We start from the raw sequence: 19,584 nt of genomic DNA on the forward strand, positions 1-19,584 counted from the left end.
ACTGCAAGGAGCAAGAGCGTATGGTTTCCTGGTGGGAGAAGGAAGAGGATTTTCATCTTGTTGCTTTCGTGTGAGAATGCAGTTTCAGCTGAACATATTTTTCTTTGGCCACCCCTCTTCTAAGAGGCATATATTTGCTCTTTATCTCTACTGAGGTTCTTTCTTCAAGTTCAGAGTGATAAGTGCAATGAAAAACATCTCATTAAAGGTTTTCCCCTAGGCACGCAAGTCAAGGAAGGTATTTGAGGGCGAACGGAAGATCCTGACCCAGCTTTTCATACTCACTCATACCCTCTCTGCCCCCAATTTAATGCAACAAGGTGCTTCTCCTGCTTGATCCCAGTCTCCTGTGGGATTCACCATCTCTGTCAATATTTAGTCGCTTGATTTTCTTGTAGATACCTAGCGGATCTGTGGGTCTCTTTTAACATCTGCACTGCTTGCCAAAAGGCAACTGGAAAACTCAAGGCTGTAGGCAGAGAAGAAGGCTGGGTTGAGAGGTAACTGTCAGAGATTCTGCCATATCACTCGAATAAGGTACATTGTCCTCATTAAGTAATTTCTCATCCCTCAGCTCCATCCAACCCTTCTGAATCTCCACTGTCTATTATTCTACACTCTATGCCCATGTGGACACATTATTCAGCTCCCACTAAGTGAGAACATGTGGTATTTGACTTTCTGTTTCTGGGTTGTCTCATTTAAGATAATGGCCTCCAATCCATCCACATTACTACAAAAGACATGCTTTCATTCTTTTTAATCACTAAACAGTATTCCACTGTGTGTGTGTATGTGTATCCCACTTTTTTTTAAATGCAGGCATCCATTGATGGATGCTTGGGTTAATATCATCTCTCTGCTGTTGTGAATAGTGCTGCAATAAACATATGAGTGCAAGTATCTACTTGATATAATGATTTCTTTTCCTTTGGGTAGATACCTAGCAGTGAGACTGCTGGATTGAATAGTAGTTCTATTTTTAGTTCTTTGAGAAATTTCCATACTATTTTCCAGAGAGGTTTTCGTATTGGGTGATGGTTACACTAAAAGTCCAGACTTTGCCACTAAGCAATGTATCTATGTAACAAAACTGTACTTGTACCCCTTAACTGTATAACAACAACCAAAGGAGCAGCAGCAACCCAAGTGGATGAAATAACTGAGCATGGTCACAGAAAAAAACAAGAAGCATAGGAACAGAATCCTGGATGATGGCAGGAGTATGGAGACTTAGACTTTCATTTTCAAAAAGACAAATGGGGCTGGGCGCAGTGGCTCACGCCTGTAATCCCAGCACTTTGGGAGGCCAAGGCGGGGGATCACCTGAGGTCAGGACTTCAAGACCAGGCTGACCAACATGGCGAAACCCCGTCTCTACTAAAAATACAAAATTAGCCAGGCGTAGTGATGCATGCCTGTAATCCCAGCTACTTGGGAGGCTGAGGCAGGAGAATCACTTGAACCCGGGAGGTGGAGGTTGCAGTGAGCCGAGATGGCGCCGCTGCACTCCAGCCTGGGCGACAGAGCGAGACTTTGCCCCAAAAAAACAAACCAACCAACAAACAAACAAAAACAAAACAAAACAAAAACAACGGACAAATGATCAGGTTTGGAAAGAAAACAAAGCCACGCTCCTGTGTTCACAGTCAGCACGTCTACTTTGGAGGTAAGAGCTTTTTTCAGCTTTGTTCCAAAGCCTCCCCCAGAGGACCAAGCCTGAGGTAGCTGCTACATGGGATTCACTCTAACTCCCTTCAACAGTTTGAGAGACAGGTTTTCACCAAAAATCTCACTATTTAAAATTCAGTGCTAAGTTCCAAATATTTCTGACTCCCAGGAAGGGGCCTAGGAAGCTGATTGCCTTTTAGAAAGAGAGACTTGTTAAGGCCAGGTGCGGTGGCTCACTCCTGTAATCCCAGCACTTTGGGAGGCAGAGGTAGGCGGATCACCTGAGGTCAGGAGTTTAAGACCAGCCTGACCAACATGGTGAAACCCTGTCTCTACTAAAAATACAAAAAAATTAGCCAGGTGTGGTGGCGTGTACCTGGAGTCCCAGCTACTCAGGAGGCTGAAGCAGGAGAATCGCTTGAACCTGGGAGGCAGAGGTTACATACAGTGAGCCAAGATCATGCCACTGCACTCCAGCCTGGGCAACAGAGTAAGACTCTGTCTTAAAGAAAAAAAAAAAAAAAAGAGAGAGAGAGACTTGTTTAATACATCTTGAATTTTATCTCCTGGCATAAGGAAGCGAAGCACTTATGTGCCCCACACTGAGTACACCACAACTGGTTCTTGCTTATTCTGGGTCAGCTTCAGGTTGGACACTGATCAACAGAAGCCATTCTTCAGAAGAGTATTCCAGACACCAAAGAAACTTTACACACGGCTGTGGCAGGGCAGAAAAGAGCACAGAGGTTTAATATGACAAGAAAAAGCAGGGAAGAGGAAAGCCCAAGATGGCTCTGTTACATATTTAAAGAGCTGCCACAAGGGGGATTAGAGTCATTTTGTGCGGTTCTGGAGAGTAAAATCAGAGCTGATAGGTAGGGGTTATCCTCTGAGCTCACATGGTTTGAACCGCCTGAAACCAGAATGGGACTGCATGCATGGCAGTGCTGTCCCTCTCGTCTTTTGCCCTCCACTTTTCCCAATAACCAGAGGCAGAAAGTCACGATAGGAAAAAGGAAGGGGTATTTCTCCATCCACTGGGAGGTAAGATGAGGTGACCTCTAACAACCCTGCCAAGGCCACGATTCCGTAATTCAAAGCCAGCTAATTTTTTGGATGAAGAGAGGACCTGAAGAAAGTAAAGGCACTCATGTTGGAAGGCTGATTTCTCAGCACGGCTCATATGACCGTGATGCTCTGGGAAGAACAGATTGAAAAGTGGGGATGAATGAATTAATGATGATCTCAAAGACTCTCTGACATTGCCATTTTTAGCAACTGTCAAACACTGCATAAGTATAACATACTCTGTCTTGAGTCTTGATCGTCAATAGTGACAAATGCAATTAAAGAGCTATTCCAGGAGCAAGTTTACTCTACTTTTATTTTTCACTTCAAACTCTGGCAATTTCCTTCTCTACACTGCTAACATTATTATGATGGGGAAATGACTAAAATGACCCTCAAAAAAGCAGGGTTTCTTTTGTGTGTGAAAATGACTACAATTTCCTATAGATAGGTAAGGAAAGAAAAGATTTTATATGTATATACATATATATATATATAGAGAGAGAGAGAGAGACAGTGTATGTGTGTGTAAGGTGTTGTAAAGTGTTTCTATTGGAATGTTAAATATAAGTAATCTTAATTAGGTTATTTTAAATAGTAAGTACAATTTGCCTCATAAAATAAATTAAAATAAATGCTAAAATGAGTATATCCAGGCCCATTTCTTGCCCGTGGCAGAATGGGTTACCACTCAAAAGTTACCAATGTTCCCCCAAATATTTCTGCATCCCTTCAATATCTATAATGGGTACCTTAAAATTAAACATTTTCAAATTTGTATTTTAGGGTTTTAAATTTCAGAAGGGTATAGTATAATAAAAATATGTATTAGTCTTTGTCTCTGTTTCCTGGCACAGAGCTACTAGAACTCGTGGAATTTCCTGAGCAATAGGAGTTTCTTTTGTTATATATAACGAGCACCTTTGACCATAGCTGGGTTTACGCTAATGAAGTGACCCTTGAGTGGGGAAGGGCTAGGTAGCTTCAGAATGGCGCTGGTTGCTAGAAAGACCAAGCACATGGTTAGAGGGTTGGAACTTTCAGCCTCACTCCCTACCTCTGGGGAGAGAGGAGGTGCTGAAGATTCAGTTCAATCTCAATCACCAATGGCCAATGATGTATCAAAGAAACTTACATAAAAGCTCATACGATGAGATGCAAGGAGCCTACAGGTTGGTAAACACATCGATGGGCTGGGAGGGTGGTGCGTGCCAGGGTGGACACAGAGGTCCTGCACTCCCCTACACCCATACATTTCCCTATGCGTCTCTTCCATTTGAATGTTCCTGAGTTGATTCTTTTCTAACAAGCCTGTAATTGTTAATGTGCTTTCCTGAATTCTATAAGCTATTCCAGTGAATGATCAGACTTGAGTGAATTATCAAACCAGGTCATGAGAACCATGGGATTTGCAGTTCGCTGGGCAGAAGTGTGAGTAGCCTGGGCAACTCATTTGTGGCTGGTGTCTGAAGTGGAACAGTCTTGCAGAACTGAGCCCTTAACCTGTGGGATCTGCACTAACTCTGCATAGTTACTGTCAGAATTAAATTGGATTGTTGGATACCCAATTGGTGCTGGAGAACTGGAGAATGGACTTGGACAACTGACACATATTTGGCTGCAGGGAAAAAAGCAACAAAACCCACAAATAGGGTAAGGATCATACCATAAGATACAATGAAAATGTCTGTGTTCACCCTATCAATAGCTTTATGATTTTGCAGACTTATATTCCCACAAGCCTTCACATTTCTCATGTAATTGCTGTTTAATTATTTATTTTGACTCAGCTAAATTCTGTGCACCAAATGAACATTGGGGAAAGAGTGACTTACATTAAAAATTTATCTTATGACATGAATTAATTTTCCTAATTATGACATTAGAGATTTTCAACCTTTGAAGTTCTGTAGAATAGGAGTGATGACGGTGAGCTGGGATACGCAGCCTGTCCAGCACAGCATATGGCCACCACCCCAGGGGACTGACTGATGGGAGAGAAGGGAAGGTGCACAGAGTCAGTGTGAAGGGCTGAAGGCAAGGGAGAGGGAGAGAATGAGGATTCTGGGTGACCCTCCTGAAGGACTCAGGTTGGGGGAAGAGGCCTTGAGAGTAGGGAGCAGCAGGTTTGGATAAGTTCATTATATTGTGCTGTTTTCCACCTCTCCTCTCTAAATGGTGCTCAAATGTCAGAACAGAGACACGCAGCATGAAGTATCTCCGTAAGTCTCCAGTTTTGAATTTCATCTCATACCAAGGTGTCCACTAATCCGAGCCATTCCCCTTCCTTTACCCATGCTTTTAGCGCATATCTCACTAATATTCATCTCAACATGTCACCTGTCTTCATTCTCAGTGACTTCAATATATGTGTTTATGATTTTCCAGCTCCATGGCCTTTTCGTCTGTTGATTTCTTCTCTAAGGGTCTTGCCCTCCACCTGCCTCAGCATGCAATCCCATGGTCATTACTAATAACTGTAACCTCCCCTAACCCCATAATCTTAAACCCATGCATTTCACTTCTCTGACCACCACCTTCCTCCTATCTAGTACCCACTCTCCAAAAATGCTTTGGTCCTTTGTCTGTTCATGCACATTAGGCTTTCTGCATTCTGTCCTCCTCATCATCTGGCTTAAATTCCATGGTAAATCTTTATAATTACCCCCTTACATATACCCTTAACTCCCTAACCTGTTTTTGTCATACTCACTTTGCAAAACCTCACCTCTCATTAAATGCAACTTACTTCCTATTCTTGGTTGATATCTGACAGCTGAATTTGGCTGGAAAAAAAGACAGCCTGCCAATGGGTCTTACTGTAAATTCATGACCAGAGATCTCTTAATGCTGGCTGGTAATCACCCTGCATTTCCCTGGTCCATCTACTCTTCCACTCTCCCTGGGAACCACCTCATACCTTCTCTTTACTCTTCAAACCTCTATGCACCTTTCCCCATCTTCATCCCCAACTGATGATCTTGCTTCCTACTTCACTGAGAAAATAAAAGCAATCAGAAAAGGACCCCAAAAGACCTCTCTCTCTGAATGTAGGGGTGTGTGTGTGTGTGTGTGTGTGTGTGCACGCATCAGCACCCACAGTCTCTGCCCTCCTGTCTGTTGCTGTGGATGAACTTCCTAAGGCTGACCTTTTGCCTGCTCAAGGGCATTGTCTTAGAAATTGTGTCTCTCTTACATGATCGTAGCCCCCGTCTCTACTGGATCCTTCCCATTGGTGAAGAAACAACCTGACAAGTTTCCTATGTTAACAGCTCCTCTCTTGACCACCCTTCTGCCTCTAGCTAGTGTCCCATTTCTCTGTTCTCCTTTAGAGTAAAACTTGAACAAGTTGCCTATATTGCTGGATCCAAGTCCTTTTCTCTCATTCTTTTAACCTGTTCCAAAGAGGCTTTTTATCTTCAATACTTTTCACAGACACTGCTCTTGTCAAAGTCACCAATAACTAATGAGCTGCTTAATTTAATGCCCAGTCTCAGTTCTCATCTTATTTACCAGGAGCATTCGAAACAGCTGGCCATTCTTTCCTTCCGGAAGCTCTTTGTGAAGTTGGCACCCAGGATACAACATCCTGTTGGCTTTCCTACTGTCTTGTTGGTTTCTCCCTCTCAGTCTCATTTGCTGTTCCTCTTCTTCTGCCTGACCTCTTAGTACTGAGGAACTCTTCTGTCTCTTCCTCAATCCTTTACTTATCTCATCTAGTCTCATAGTCCTTAAATGTATCGATTACTCCAAAATGCATATGTCTACACCAGACCTCTCCCCTGAACTCTGGATCTTACATGCAATTACCCATTCAACATTTTCACTTTTCTACTGAATAGGCAACTAAATTCAACATGTCTGAAAGTGATCTCCTGATCCTCCCCTGAACAACCTCACTCCAACCTTGGCCAAATCTGATGTATCCACAGTCTTCCTCAATTACTGAAAACACTGTTCTTCCATGTACTCAGGCAAAACTCCTGGAATCATTTTTGACTATTCTCTTTTCTCTCATTCCCAATTTGGAAATTCCATGGGTTCTACCTTCAAAACTGACCCAGAATCTGATAACGTCTGGCAACCTTCACTGCTACCATCCTGGCCTCAGTCACCATCAACTTAAAAAGAAAAGAAAAGAAAGAGGGCCAGGCATGGTGGCTCATGCCTGTAATCCCAACACTTTGGGGGAAGCCGAGGCGGGCAGATTGCCTGAGTTCAGGAGTTTGAAACCACCCTGGGCAACACTGTAAAATCCCATCTCTACTAAAATACCAAAAAATTAGCCAGGCATGGTGGTGCACACCAGTAATCCCAGCTACTCGGGAGGCTGAAGCGGGAGAATCGCATGAGCCCAGAGGTGGAGGTTACAGTGAGCCAAGATTATGCCACTGCATGCCAGCCTGGGTGACAGAGCAAGACTCCATCTCAAAAAAATATATATATATATATATAATATATATATTTCATATTATAATATAAATATTATATATTTTATATATATTATATATATATAAAATAAAACCTGGCAAAATGCATATAACATAAAATTTGCAATCAGTGATGTTTAGTACATCCACAATGCTGTGAAACTACGATCATTATCCAGTTCCAGGACGTTTTCATCACCCCAAAAGGAAACCCCAGTCCTTAAGAAAAAGCATAAGGCAGTCCCTCCCCATCACCCTCTCCCACTCCTGACACTGCTAATCCACTTTCAGTTTCTATGGATCACATTCCACTCTTGCCTGGATCGTGGAGAACCTCCCACTGGTCTTCTTCCTTCCCCACCGCCTCCACCCCTCGCTACAGCGCTCAAAGAGTGAATCAGATCACATTACAGACTCCCTCAAAATCTCCAGGGGCTTGTTATTTCACTCAGAGTAAAAGTCAGAGTCCTCACAGTGGCCTCCCAGGCCCGGACTCTCAGTCCCATGTTGCCCGTCTGACATCCTCTACTGCTCTTCCCCACCCCTCCCTCTGCTTCAGCTACACTGGCCTCCTTTTGGTCCCTTGAACATCCCAAACACACTCTTTTCTCGGGGCCTGCACCAGACGTTTCCTCTTCCTGCAACATCCTCGCCCCAGATCTTTCTGGTTCCAAACTTTACTGACTTCAGGTCTTTGCTCAAATGCAGATTTCTCAGTAACATCCCATCTAAAAACACAACTCCACCCCACCCTGACCCTCCTAATTCCCCTTGCCCCGCTCTATATAATTTACTTATATGGGTTGTTTATTGTTTATGCACCTCTCCTAGCTCCAGAAAGACATCTCCCTAGGCCAGAGAGCTTGTCTGTTCTATTCACTCCTATCGCTTAAATCCTAGAAGAGCGCTTAACACACAGTCAGGCAGTACTGGTTGAAGGAATACATGAGTGAACAGCAGAGGGGCAGAAGTGGGTCACTGCTACCTTTATTTGACCAACTTCCTCTGACCTGCGGTAGCCCATAAGGATGGAGGGGATGGCCATGTCACAGACCATACAAAATCGTTGCTCCAGGAAAGCACTGCCCAGAGCTCCTACAGCAGGAACCACTGGTCTTGGGAAGGAGAATGGTGGGGGCGGCTATCACCTCCTTTATCTCACTGTCAACAACCCAACACCATCTTTCCGTTTTATTCCGTTGCCTAAACTAGCCCCACAGAGGGGCAGACAGGCTCCTAGTGGTCTCCTCTGTACCTGTTGTTGTCCACGTAGCGGATCAGCATGGGGTAGAAGGCATAGAGATCTCGGCAGAGGACCGCGAATTCATCCAGGATGAGGAGCTCCGCCTCCTGGGTGTCCCCTTTGCCATCAGCTTTCAACTGCTCCTCCTCCTGCACGGTCTTGACAGCCTTCTTCTTCAGCTTCTCCAGAGTTGGGATGAAGTGGCTTCTCAGCAGGTCGGGCCTGGCTTTGCTGATGATGGGCTGTGCATACACTGTGTTTACAAAGAGCCGCCCCGTCATTTCACGTATTATGGCAATTGATGAAAATGAAAGACATGGTTGTAAGGTGGGGCCGTGGAATCCCATCAACTCAGGATGGCACCTGCCCCTTGTTCCCTTCCTCAATCTTCCCCTTGATACTTCCCTCTCATAGAGCCACCTTGGGGGATGGGGGACCGAGGCCACTATGGGAGAAGGTCCATATTCCTGCTCTGCTCTTCCAGGCCATGGGGAGCCCCTGCCTCCCCCGAACCTCTCATGCACACATGGCCTATGCCACACCCCTTAGCTCTTCACGACAGACTATTTTGTATTATTTTATAGTCCATTTTTTTTGCTTTTGGCTCACTAGCAGATTGTAAACTTCCTGAAGGAAGCCTTTTATTAACAACAAGTACTGTGCTAAGAGCGCACACTCAATATATGCTTTCTGGTTATTTTACAGAACAATCTGTTGTTAAAAGCACATGAATCCTACTACCATCCTCAGCCCTCAAGACTTGAAACCTGCCAACCTATTGCCTGGAGACTCCTCTGGGCTCCGAGGGAGGGATATAAGTCTGGTATCAATTATAAATAAATAAAAAGAGGCTGGGGAGATCATTAGAAGTTGAAAAGCAGAAACAAGCAATCAGAGAAAGAGCAATGTGCCATTCCATTGGTCTTTTTTTTTTTTTTTTTTTAAAGATCAGAGTAATTGTAAGAAGAAAATGAGTGACTGAGAGTTGTGAACCATTGACAACGTACATTCACATGTGTATTTCAAAGTGTCTTTAGCTTAAGGCATTTCAGTTGGAAACAGCTTGCATTCCAGCCATTTTCTTCAAAATATCACTTTATATTTTACTTTTATAAAAAAGATACTTTTAGAAAGAGAAGGTCAATGGCACTCTGTGATGAGACGTATTAACCAAGAAGTTGTGACTTCTTAGCCTTCTTCAATGAGCAACTCCGCTCTGGATATGTAATCAGAATGGCTACACCTTAGGTGGGTGATTTGGGGTTACTACTTAAAATTGACTTTGTTTAGTCACCAAGAAATAAGTAGCCTGTCTGAATGAAATCTAGATTCACCCTGTGGAATAACAGGCCAAACTTCAGTTTCCATCAGTGGCCCTCATGCTGTGACACTTTCCCTCCGTGCACCTCTAGGAAGGTAAGGGAGGAGATTTTTTTGAAACCCTTCGTTCCCTTAATTCAGATTTACCAAGTGAAACTCATTGAAAAATTACCTTATGGCTAACAATATTTTAGGGTTACTGGGTAATAGAGGAACACCAACTCTATTCAAATGGCCACAGAGGCTTATATTATCTAGCTGCCATCGGCACCCAAGATATTTATAATTTTGATCTCAGTTCATCTGTGAGACAGGAAGAAGCAGTAACTTTTCTTCCTTGGTCTTGCAGAAGGACAGCCATTCCTTGGTCCAGGAAAGTAAATACCTGTGTTAGATTAATAGTTCCCTTTAGCCTAGCCATTGTATTCATGATCCAGGAGATTATATGGGTAAAGATGTTACTGGTGGACTCCACTACCTAAATCACAGGTCCATCAAAAGCAGTGATTTTGCCTTAGCTTCTACCTCCTTGGACTGTAGTTTGGCACAGAGGACACAAAATATTTGTGGTTTCCTGACTGTGGAAAGTAGTTATTGATTTTCCAAGCCTGTCCTTTTTTTGAAGTTGCTTTAGGAAGAGAAAATTGGCTAATAACATTCATTGAGAGCTGACTGTATGCAAGTAACTTTAGACGGACACAAAAGAAAAAACCCAAAGTGCCCCTACTGTGAGGCTGCATGAGGGTGTCTTAGAAAGCATAAAGTGAAACACAAATGCAGAGTGACAGTAAGGAACTTACAGTGTAGGTCAGATGGGAGTGAGTTTTACACAAGTGGAAAACACACAGGATTACTTGCCAGGAAAATTCTGGACAATTATTACTGTAAGAGCAAATGGGATTCTTGAGTACCAAAATCAAATAAAGCAATGTTCATTGGATTTGAGTGGAGTTGATTAAGAGGGGCTTCCTGGAGATTTGAGGGGCCTGGATGAGTAGGGGAGCAGGGCAGGAGCATTTGCTCGGAAGCTCTTCAGGGGAATATGTCAATTCTTTTCACTGTTAGGCAGCTGGGGTGGGGATGGGGAGGTTTAAATATAGGATAGAGCTTGTGCAAAACCATCTTGGAATTAATAATAGAGATGAAAAGATAATCCAGTTATCTTGTCCCCTGGGCTGGGCACCGGTGAGAAAAGGCATTGGTACCTGCAATGCGCTTCATCCAGGAGGCCTCATCGATGCCCAGGTTGTTGTTGATGATTTTCAGAATGTTGCCCAGGATGAGACTGAGGTGTTCAGAGGTGACCTTGGTGCAGCACTGCCCTGTGCTGGGGGGCAGGTTCTCAGGCCCCCTCTCCCACCAGTAGGACAGGTAGTTGCAGAGCATGGGTAAGATCACCTCGATGACATGCGGCATCTCTGTGTACCGCGCCCCTGACTCGGCCAGGTCGTTGATTTCCTTCATCAGGCCTTCCAGCTGGGGGATGTCAGGACACATGTCTTCCACCGTGTCTGGCATCCCCAGAACTGATCGAGAGGAAGAACAAAGGGACAGAAATTCAAAAGCACAGTGGGTGCAAGCTTCTTTCTCTCTGCCCCTCCTTTCCTTTGGTCTTTAGAAATAAATTTCCAGAGCTTCACAGCAGTGAGCTTGGATGTGGAGTGGCTTTTGTCCTCCAGCTGTCTGTGAACAGACTGCAGCTTCCAGAGGCTGCATTCTCTTCCTAGATGTCATGTTGAGGTGAGGTTAAAACAAACCAGCGGTTAAAGGAGTACAGCAGACACAAGGATGAGGGATAGTTAGTTCCTAAGACTACCCTGTAATGAAGCCAGTCTCTTGGCTTCTCCCTCTTGGCCAGACTGCCTGGGCCTTAGTGTGTCCCCTGCAGGAAAATGAGGAATCAGAGGAGAAAAGCAACTGATGACTGTTTAGTTTCAAGCTGTGGTACCATTGCCTGGATCATAACTGTACAGCTTAAAAAAGGAAAAATAAAAGTCCACTCATCTAACAGTCCTTCAGCTGGACCAGAAACAACAACTTTCCATCCAGCTGGAATTCTGGGGGGGAAAGCATCGCATGTGGACTGATTTCTGGCTTCACAATAGAAATGATGGATGACCTGAGGTGGCTTGATCGACTCCCTGTCAATTGCTTAATCCTTTTTGTTTCCAAGGACTGATTTGTAAGGAATCGTGGGAGCGCTATCTTTTCCTCACCCTGAATGATTGAGGGTGCTGCTCTAGACAAGGACACATGGGCTGAAGGATCAACAGACAGAGTTCAATATTCAATCAGGCAGGGCTGTCAGATGCAAGAACTGTAAACAGAAAAATCCAGGGCTTATCTGTCCTGCTTTCCGTAAGGTAAAGGACACTCTTTCCTGCAAGACAGGAGGAAGACTGGAAGCATCCTGAAGTTCCTGACAGGTGAGAAGATAACAAGGGCTCTGAGTGGAGGGACACGGACAATTCTGAGTAAGGGCCACAAGCCCAAAGCTTTGCATACACACCCACTGATCTAACTGCTTGCTACAGAATGTGTCTACTTCATCCTCAGGCCAAACTTCTCACACTGGGGTAAAAACATCAGGCACTGAAGGAGCTAGGCAGTCTGGGAAGCCACAGGAAAGATGTGGTGTGTTTTCCCAGTACATCAGTCCCCTGGAAGATTTGAGGAAATTATTTTTGATATTTGGAATCAAATGCAAAGTTCTCATACATTTCCAAAGATAAAGTAGAAGACTGCCAATACAAATGTATGTTTCGTGAACTGGGTTACACCTGCAGGCCCTTTGCCATTGGGATTACTGTTGGCTTGAGGTCTTTCTTCTCTAGAATTTCAGGTTTTATATCCATTGGAATTGAAGGATTAATAAATAGGAGAGACCATACCAAATTCCTTGGCCTTTACGAATACTGGTCAATTGAAAGGGACGGTCTCAGTTTCTCTCATGGTTATACTGCATGGAGCAGAGATACAGAATAATCCTGGCTATCTTGGAGAGAATGAATCTGCAGCTGAGACAAGTGGTTCTATCTGGACAGGATGTGCAGTTGTAAAGCAATGGATCCCAGCAGCCTTTATGCTATGGGATAGGCCCGGTGAAGCACTATTACCCTTTCCCTAGTGATGACTTTTGTTGCTATCACTAGAGCCTTTTGGTAGATAGAAGGCTAAAAATCTCTCCTCCTTGGATGTCAGGAGTGGACCAACATCTTTTAAAACCCAGACAATTGAAAGGGATTAATAGTATGAAAGCCAAAGAACCCTGAACTCTTGTGATTCGCTGTAGAAGGAAATTATGGGTCAGATATGGTCATTTGCAGAGAATGAGTCTGTCCTGCATCTCACAGCAGGACAACAATGGTCATGGGTAACAAGAACACGGGAGTCTGGAGAGACCCTTACAAACAACATAATTTTACACACACACTCTCAGAGTACAGAGGTAAACACAGGGAAGTCAAACGTTCTACCTTGAGGTTCTACACACAGACAAATGCCATTGCCATAGATGCAACTGAAATTTACAACTATTTGTCGCGGGATTGTAAATGATAAGGCTCAGGTGTGTTTGTTTAAATGTCACATAGACAATACATCACCATGAACACTTTTTGCCTGCTGCCTAACGAAAACAGAGTTGCTTAAGGTTGCTGCGCTGGAGCCATTATAATGACCTTTAAAAGTTATTTATACGCAATTGGTCCTTGAGTGGAACAAACATTTGTGATTCAGGTGTTTTGTACTTCAAATGCCACAGCATAAACCCACAGAATGAATTCTGAGTGAGCTGCTAGAAAAACAGCCTCAGCTGTGTCCTCTTAGAATCAGACACAAGACTGTGAGGGGTAATCTTTAGAATCATTGTCCTTTTATCTTCTAGATCAATGATTCTCAAAGTGTGGTCCTCCTACCGCAGCATCAGCATCATCTGGAGACCGGCTGAAACCGCAAATTCCTGGGCCTCACTCCAAACTGACTTACCGTATTAGAAACCCTAGGGGTGGGGGCTCGACAGTCTTGAACAAGCCTCCTGGGTGATTCTGATGCACGTTAGAATTCAAGAACCACTGGATTAGATTGTAAAGTCCTGTGTGCCTCACCCTAGCACCTCTTCTCTTTGCAATACAGATGGCTTACATTAGAATTGGAATAATCAACCAAAGAGAAAAGAGTTCCAATAGGGTACAGAAGAAAAGCAAATTGACTGGTAATAGGATGCTTTGGTCCATCTAGTGTTCTGTGTAATATATCACTGCCACCCATAACCAAGGATGTAACTAGTTTTGAATAACTGGCACATAACAGTATTAAACTTTTTTTAAGTATATCTTAATAATTTTTGGATGAGGAAGAAAATGCACCAGGATGTTATAGGGCATCAAAGATATGAATCTGAGTAATTCTGCTGGCAAAGCATCAAGTGTCAATTAATAGAGATGCCCAATTAACTGAAGACATGATAAATCAGTTCATATTGTATTTCTAAACCACAGGCTCACATCACCTGTCACCTTAAACATTCTTCCCCGCCCTTTATTTCTCAGACCACCCACTTTGTAATGAATGAAGTCTACCTTCTTACAGTTCATTAAGCCATCAGTCATTCTCTGACTCTAGGTAAACTTTTTAAGAGCCATACACACGGTCAGCATTCATTCTTCACTGAATCCAGTGATCAAACACATGGGCTCAGGGGAGCTGGACACAGAGTCCCATAGTGTGTCACTAATGGATAAAGGACTGTGTCATCTCCAATTGCAACCTTGTTTCTTTACTTCCTTTGGAGTATGCAATGATGGGGAGTCATTTTTTATTTATGAATATGTCTTATTACATCAATGTAGAGGTGTATAGAATGAGAGGGAAGGAGCACAGTGCAAGGGACTAATTCCCCTCCCTTCCAAAGCCACCCTAGGCTTCCCTCTATCTTCCTCAGTTCATAAAGGCACAGGAGCATGGCGAAACATCCTCATTGTGCCTTTATGAACTGAAGAGCAGAGGCAGTTTCTTTCTTTTCCCAGGTGAAGCTCTACACAGTGCTGGTACAGAGACAGAGATATACTATTTCTCAAGTCACAGTTGAAGCAGAATAAATGTATAAATATCCAGGACTGTCGTGACTGGGCCCCATGTCCCTTTGGAGTCAGGGAGCAAAACCTGGGCTGGCATTTGCCTGGAGATGTCACAGCTCCTTCTCAACTTCACCAAAGCCTGCTCTGTTGCTCAGCTTCCACTTTGGCGGAAAGCTAGGACTCATTTGGAATCAGAAGTGGGAAGGAAAAAAAAAAAGGTCAGAAATACTTTTTTTTTTGGCTAGTTTCAAAGGGAAGAAAGGGCGAAATGAGGCTGAAGGGGTTGAGGAAAGGTTAACTTCCAGATTTCATATGCAACTTTGGAAAGTTGAGGCATCTTGGCAATGTTTCTCTCTTGACTAGCTCTGAGAACACTAGTCTCCACTGTATTCTAGTTCAGTGAAAGATTTTTATTAGTGGCCTTATCTGAATTGTCCTGGTGATCATTTCTGGGGGGCAATGTGCTCCTCTTACCTGAAGTAACAAGAAGCAAGTGGGAGTAAAGCTGCCATGGCTTAGCACTTCACATCTTTAGATGAAAAAAACAGCGGTGGCAAAGAAAAGTGTGGTATGAACCCTTTCTTGCTCAGAACGCTTCTTCCTTAAATCTCACGGCCGTTTGAGAAAGGGGGCTTGAACTAAATGGAACTGCCACCACGTTCAGCCATCTACTGGTAGTGTATAGCAATATTTTAAGAAAACATTGGTTCTGAATAGAGAAAGTTCTGGTTGAAAATAATTTACTGTGGCTTTTTTCCCCTTAATATTGATTAGCCTACAGTTTGGTAATTTTTGCTTCAGAATAGATGGAATCATCGCAGTTTTTTCTAGTTGGAGTCCAAGCTTGATTCAAGGCTCCTACTTGAAGCTCCTCTATCCTATTCCCTTGTCCTTAGGCAGGATCACAATCAACCCAGATACAAGGACCCTCCAGAACCAGATTTACAACCTGCCTTGGATTTTAGTTCCAGGATTATTCTACAAGACAGGGTGGAAAACTTTTCTGTAGAGGGCCAGATAGTAAATATTTTAGGCCTTGCAAGCCACACTTTCCTGCCTCTACTCAATTCTGCCATTGCTGTGCTAAAGCAGCCACAGACCAGATGTAAATAAGTAGGTGTGGTTGTGTTCAAATAAAACTTTATTTACAAAAATAGGCAGGGGGCCAGATTGGCCCTGTGGTCATAGTTTGCCACCCTGTTGTGGAACCTAGTGTGTCAATACTTTTGCTAAGAAATACTCTTTCTTGTATAATTTCTCTTCCTTCTGGTGCTTCTCTATGTCTTATCTTCCGCGAAGATGAAAACGTGTGGTCAGCATCTTTAGAAGCACAGCCTCTCCACGGACGGGAAGAGTATAATTAGGTTATTAGTGTGGAGGTGCACCTTCTGATCCCACTCCGGAGATGGACTACAAAAAAGGAGTCACATACCCAGGTGCAGATGGAGAACTGAAACCCAGAGCAGATAAGAGACCCTGAGGTCTTCGGATGGAAAGGATTTCAAAATCAGCAACACTGACTCCTCACTTTACAGAAGAAGAAATCAAAGCCTAATTACAACAAAGCCTTGCCCAAGCTTTTTTCTCCAGTAAGATGGAGACCTGCAACCTAGTCCCTAACCTCACCTCCTGGTTCCTCTCAGACCAAGAAAGCCACAGTGCTGCAGGACTGCTGCTGCTCCCTGCCTGTGTGGCTCCCCTCCTCTTAGCACATGAAATGGGTTGATGACCTTTGTGGGGAGATACTTACTAGACCTCTCCCTGGGGGTTTTGGTGTTGAAGACCGAGAGAGGATTGTAGCGATTAAGGGTGGGCTCCAGGAATGCCACTGGTATGGCAGCTGCCAGCGAGGCCAGACATTCTCCAAGGGCAGGGCGTTGCCTAGAAACAAAGAAGTCCATTTAGAAGTGTTGCCCCCCACATGCTGGCCCCATGCATTGACAGACCAGGCCTTCCCCATAGATTAATCCATGGACATCCCCAGGCACTAGGCCCAGCAAGGTTGCATGCACTTCTTCCTCTCATCTTTCTCTGGACACTAACCAACGCTCTCACTACTTAGATCCTAGCTCTTTTATTCTCTCTTTTTTTTTTTTTTGAGACAGTCTCACTCTGTTGCCCAGGCTGGAGTGCAGTGGCGCAATCTCGGCTCACTGCAAGTTCCACCTCCCAGGTTCACGCTATTCTCCTGCCTCAGCCTCCTGAGTAGCTGGGACTATAGGCGCCCACCACCACACCTGGCTAATTTCTTTTTGTATTATTTTTTAGTAGAGACAGGGTTTCACTGTGTTGGCCAGGATGGTCTCGATCTCCCGACCTCATGATCCGCCCGCCTCGGCCTCCCAAAGTGCTGGGATTACAGGCATGAGCCACTGCGCCCGGCCAGATCCTAGTTCTTAACTGGTTAAGATGATATAATACACTGTGCAGCTTTGTCCCTCTCTCCCAGCATGTGTGAGAGCAAGTTCTGCTGCTGTCCAAATTGAGACGCATTCCCCTCTGTTCTCAAAAAAGCTTTGAAATCTGTGTAATTTCTCTGTGTCTATTCTCTGCTCTGGATGGAGCTGGTGTCCACTAGCGGGAACAGTAAGTAACACACCAAAGCACCAAAGAGACACAAAAATAAAAGACCTGCCTTTTAACAGAAACAATAGGTCCTAAAACCTACTGCTTGATTTACAGGAGAGACCTCAAATAACTGTTACTCCTGTCCCTCTTTTGTACAAATAGTTGACTGACCACCATATCTTAAGGTCTGGTTTTTAAGTTTTTCTGTGAAGCAAGCAGACAAACAAAAACAAAAGGCTTGGGATTCTTTGTTCAGAGTCCAAGTTCTCCAACTGAGAGTACTTACACTTGCCTGCAGGGTAACCAAGTCTGTAAGTACAAGGGATGGGAACTAACCTTTGGCTAGTCAAAGCAGAGTCAGAACTGCCATAAATTTTCTTCCTCCCAGATCTGGGCTTAACTTTGGGTTTGAATCTTATCTACTGCTAGTGAGATAACACAGTGATAGAGCTGGCTAGGAGGGCCCTGTGCAGGGACTGACAACTGTTGCTTTCTAATGAATGAGAGACCAGAGCCATCTATTTTCCACCCATCAACATCTGTCAGCCACTCACCCATATCTAATCACAGAGAGACTGTGCACCTGACTTGCAAGTTTCATGTGATATCAGCTCCCAGATATGAGGGACTTTTTTCAAACAAACCAATAATGGGAGCCCTTTGTTAGATCATGACACAAAGATAATAGGTGAAAATGCAGACAACAAGTCTATAATTAACACTCAAGTGGGGCCAGGCGCAGTGGCTCACACCTGTAATCCCAGCACTTTGCGAGGCTGAGGCGGGTGGATCACGAGGTCAGGAGATCAAGACCATCCTGGCTAACATGGTGAAACCCCGTCTCTACTAAAACTACAAGAAATTAGCTGGGTGTGGTGGCGGGTGTCTGCAGTCTCAGCTACTCGGGAGGCTGAGGCTGGAGACTGGCGTGAACCCGGGAGGCGGAGCTTGCAGTGAGCTGGAGATTGCACCACTGCACTCCAGCCTGGGCGAGAGAGCAAGACTCCATCTCAAAAAAAAAAAAAAAAGAAGAAAGAAAAAGACTTAGGTGGGGGGCTTACCATATGCAAGCCCTCACTCTGCCTTCCTCTATGACTGATCAGCTCAAGTCAAGCACTGATGCTGTGCATATGAGCTCATGAGCAGAATCCCTGGGAACTGAGGGTGCTGGGCTGCACCTCGGGGAATGTTACAGGATCATCACACGACAATGACCAGCTTGAGAAAGGGCACTTAGAGCCAAGAGCCAACACTTGTCGCATTACTGTGACTCTGTGGAAGCAGAAGGGCATCCAATTCTTGTGGGTTTCCTTCAGCTCCCCACTGAGACCTGTGCCCAAGACTATGTGTTAATTGCCTATCACTGTGACAACAGCCAATAATTCCAGCAGCACCAAGAAGCTAGAATGCCAAAAGCATAGATTGTCTTAAAGTGGATAACAAGTATTTATTATGGGGAGGTTAGGGGAGCCTTGTTTTTTTTTTTTTTTTTAACTGAGAAGTAAACTAGATAGTTTTAACCTTAACCTTTGTCCTCCAGATTCTTTCTCATTAAATGCAGGGCAAATGTAGAACCTGTGTTCTATATTGAACTCTAAATCAACAACGTGGTCAAATAACATATCTGCATGGACTGATCTTAAGGATTAGAGTCAACCTGCAGCTTTATTCTAACAGAGAAATAGACATACTTGAGTTGGATTAAAAATACGATATTGGCCGGGTACAGTGGCTCACGTCTGTAATTCCAGCACTTTGGGAAGCCGAGGCGGGTGGATCACGAGGTCAGGCATTCGAGACCAGCCCGGCCAACATGGTGAAACCCTGTCTCTACTAAAAATACAAAAATTAGCTGGGCATGGTGGCGGATGCCTGTAATCCCAGCTACTTGGGAGGCTGTGGCAGGAGAGTCATTTGAACCTGGGAGGTGGAGGTTGCAGTGAGCCGAGATCGCACCACTGCACTCCAGCCTGGGTGACAGGGTGAGACTTTGTCTCAAAAAGAAAAAAAAAAAGAAAAGAAAAGAAAAGAAAAGAAAAGAAAAATTGTGATCTTAACTGGTCTTGAAAGAAATGACTGCACAAGACTATGATAGAATCTGCAGACGGCAAATCTGGGGCTATACAGGCGTGTTCTGCTTGAGATCTAAGATAAATCTGCTGAACTAGAGAGGAGGCGGGAAGGGTGAGTGAGTTGGCAGAAAGCT

The 19,584-nt window shown here is 44.2% G+C and overlaps 1 protein-coding gene across 1 annotated transcript in view; it reads right to left on the reverse strand.

The window, feature by feature from the left end:
• Positions 1-19,584, reverse strand: part of RYR3 (ryanodine receptor 3) — a 404,874-nt gene that overhangs the window by 71,161 nt on the left and 314,129 nt on the right. The window contains exons 65-67 of the mRNA XM_031935734.1: positions 16,561-16,691; positions 10,938-11,258; positions 8,425-8,665 (exon numbers count right to left, since the gene is read on the reverse strand). Coding sequence (XP_031791594.1) covers positions 8,425-8,665; positions 10,938-11,258; positions 16,561-16,691 — 693 coding nt within the window. The remainder of the gene's footprint in view (positions 1-8,424; positions 8,666-10,937; positions 11,259-16,560; positions 16,692-19,584) is intronic.

The sequence above is a fragment of the Piliocolobus tephrosceles genome, chromosome 6 (genome assembly GCF_002776525.5).
Source record: "Piliocolobus tephrosceles isolate RC106 chromosome 6, ASM277652v3, whole genome shotgun sequence".
Taxonomy (NCBI): domain Eukaryota; kingdom Metazoa; phylum Chordata; class Mammalia; order Primates; family Cercopithecidae; genus Piliocolobus; species Piliocolobus tephrosceles.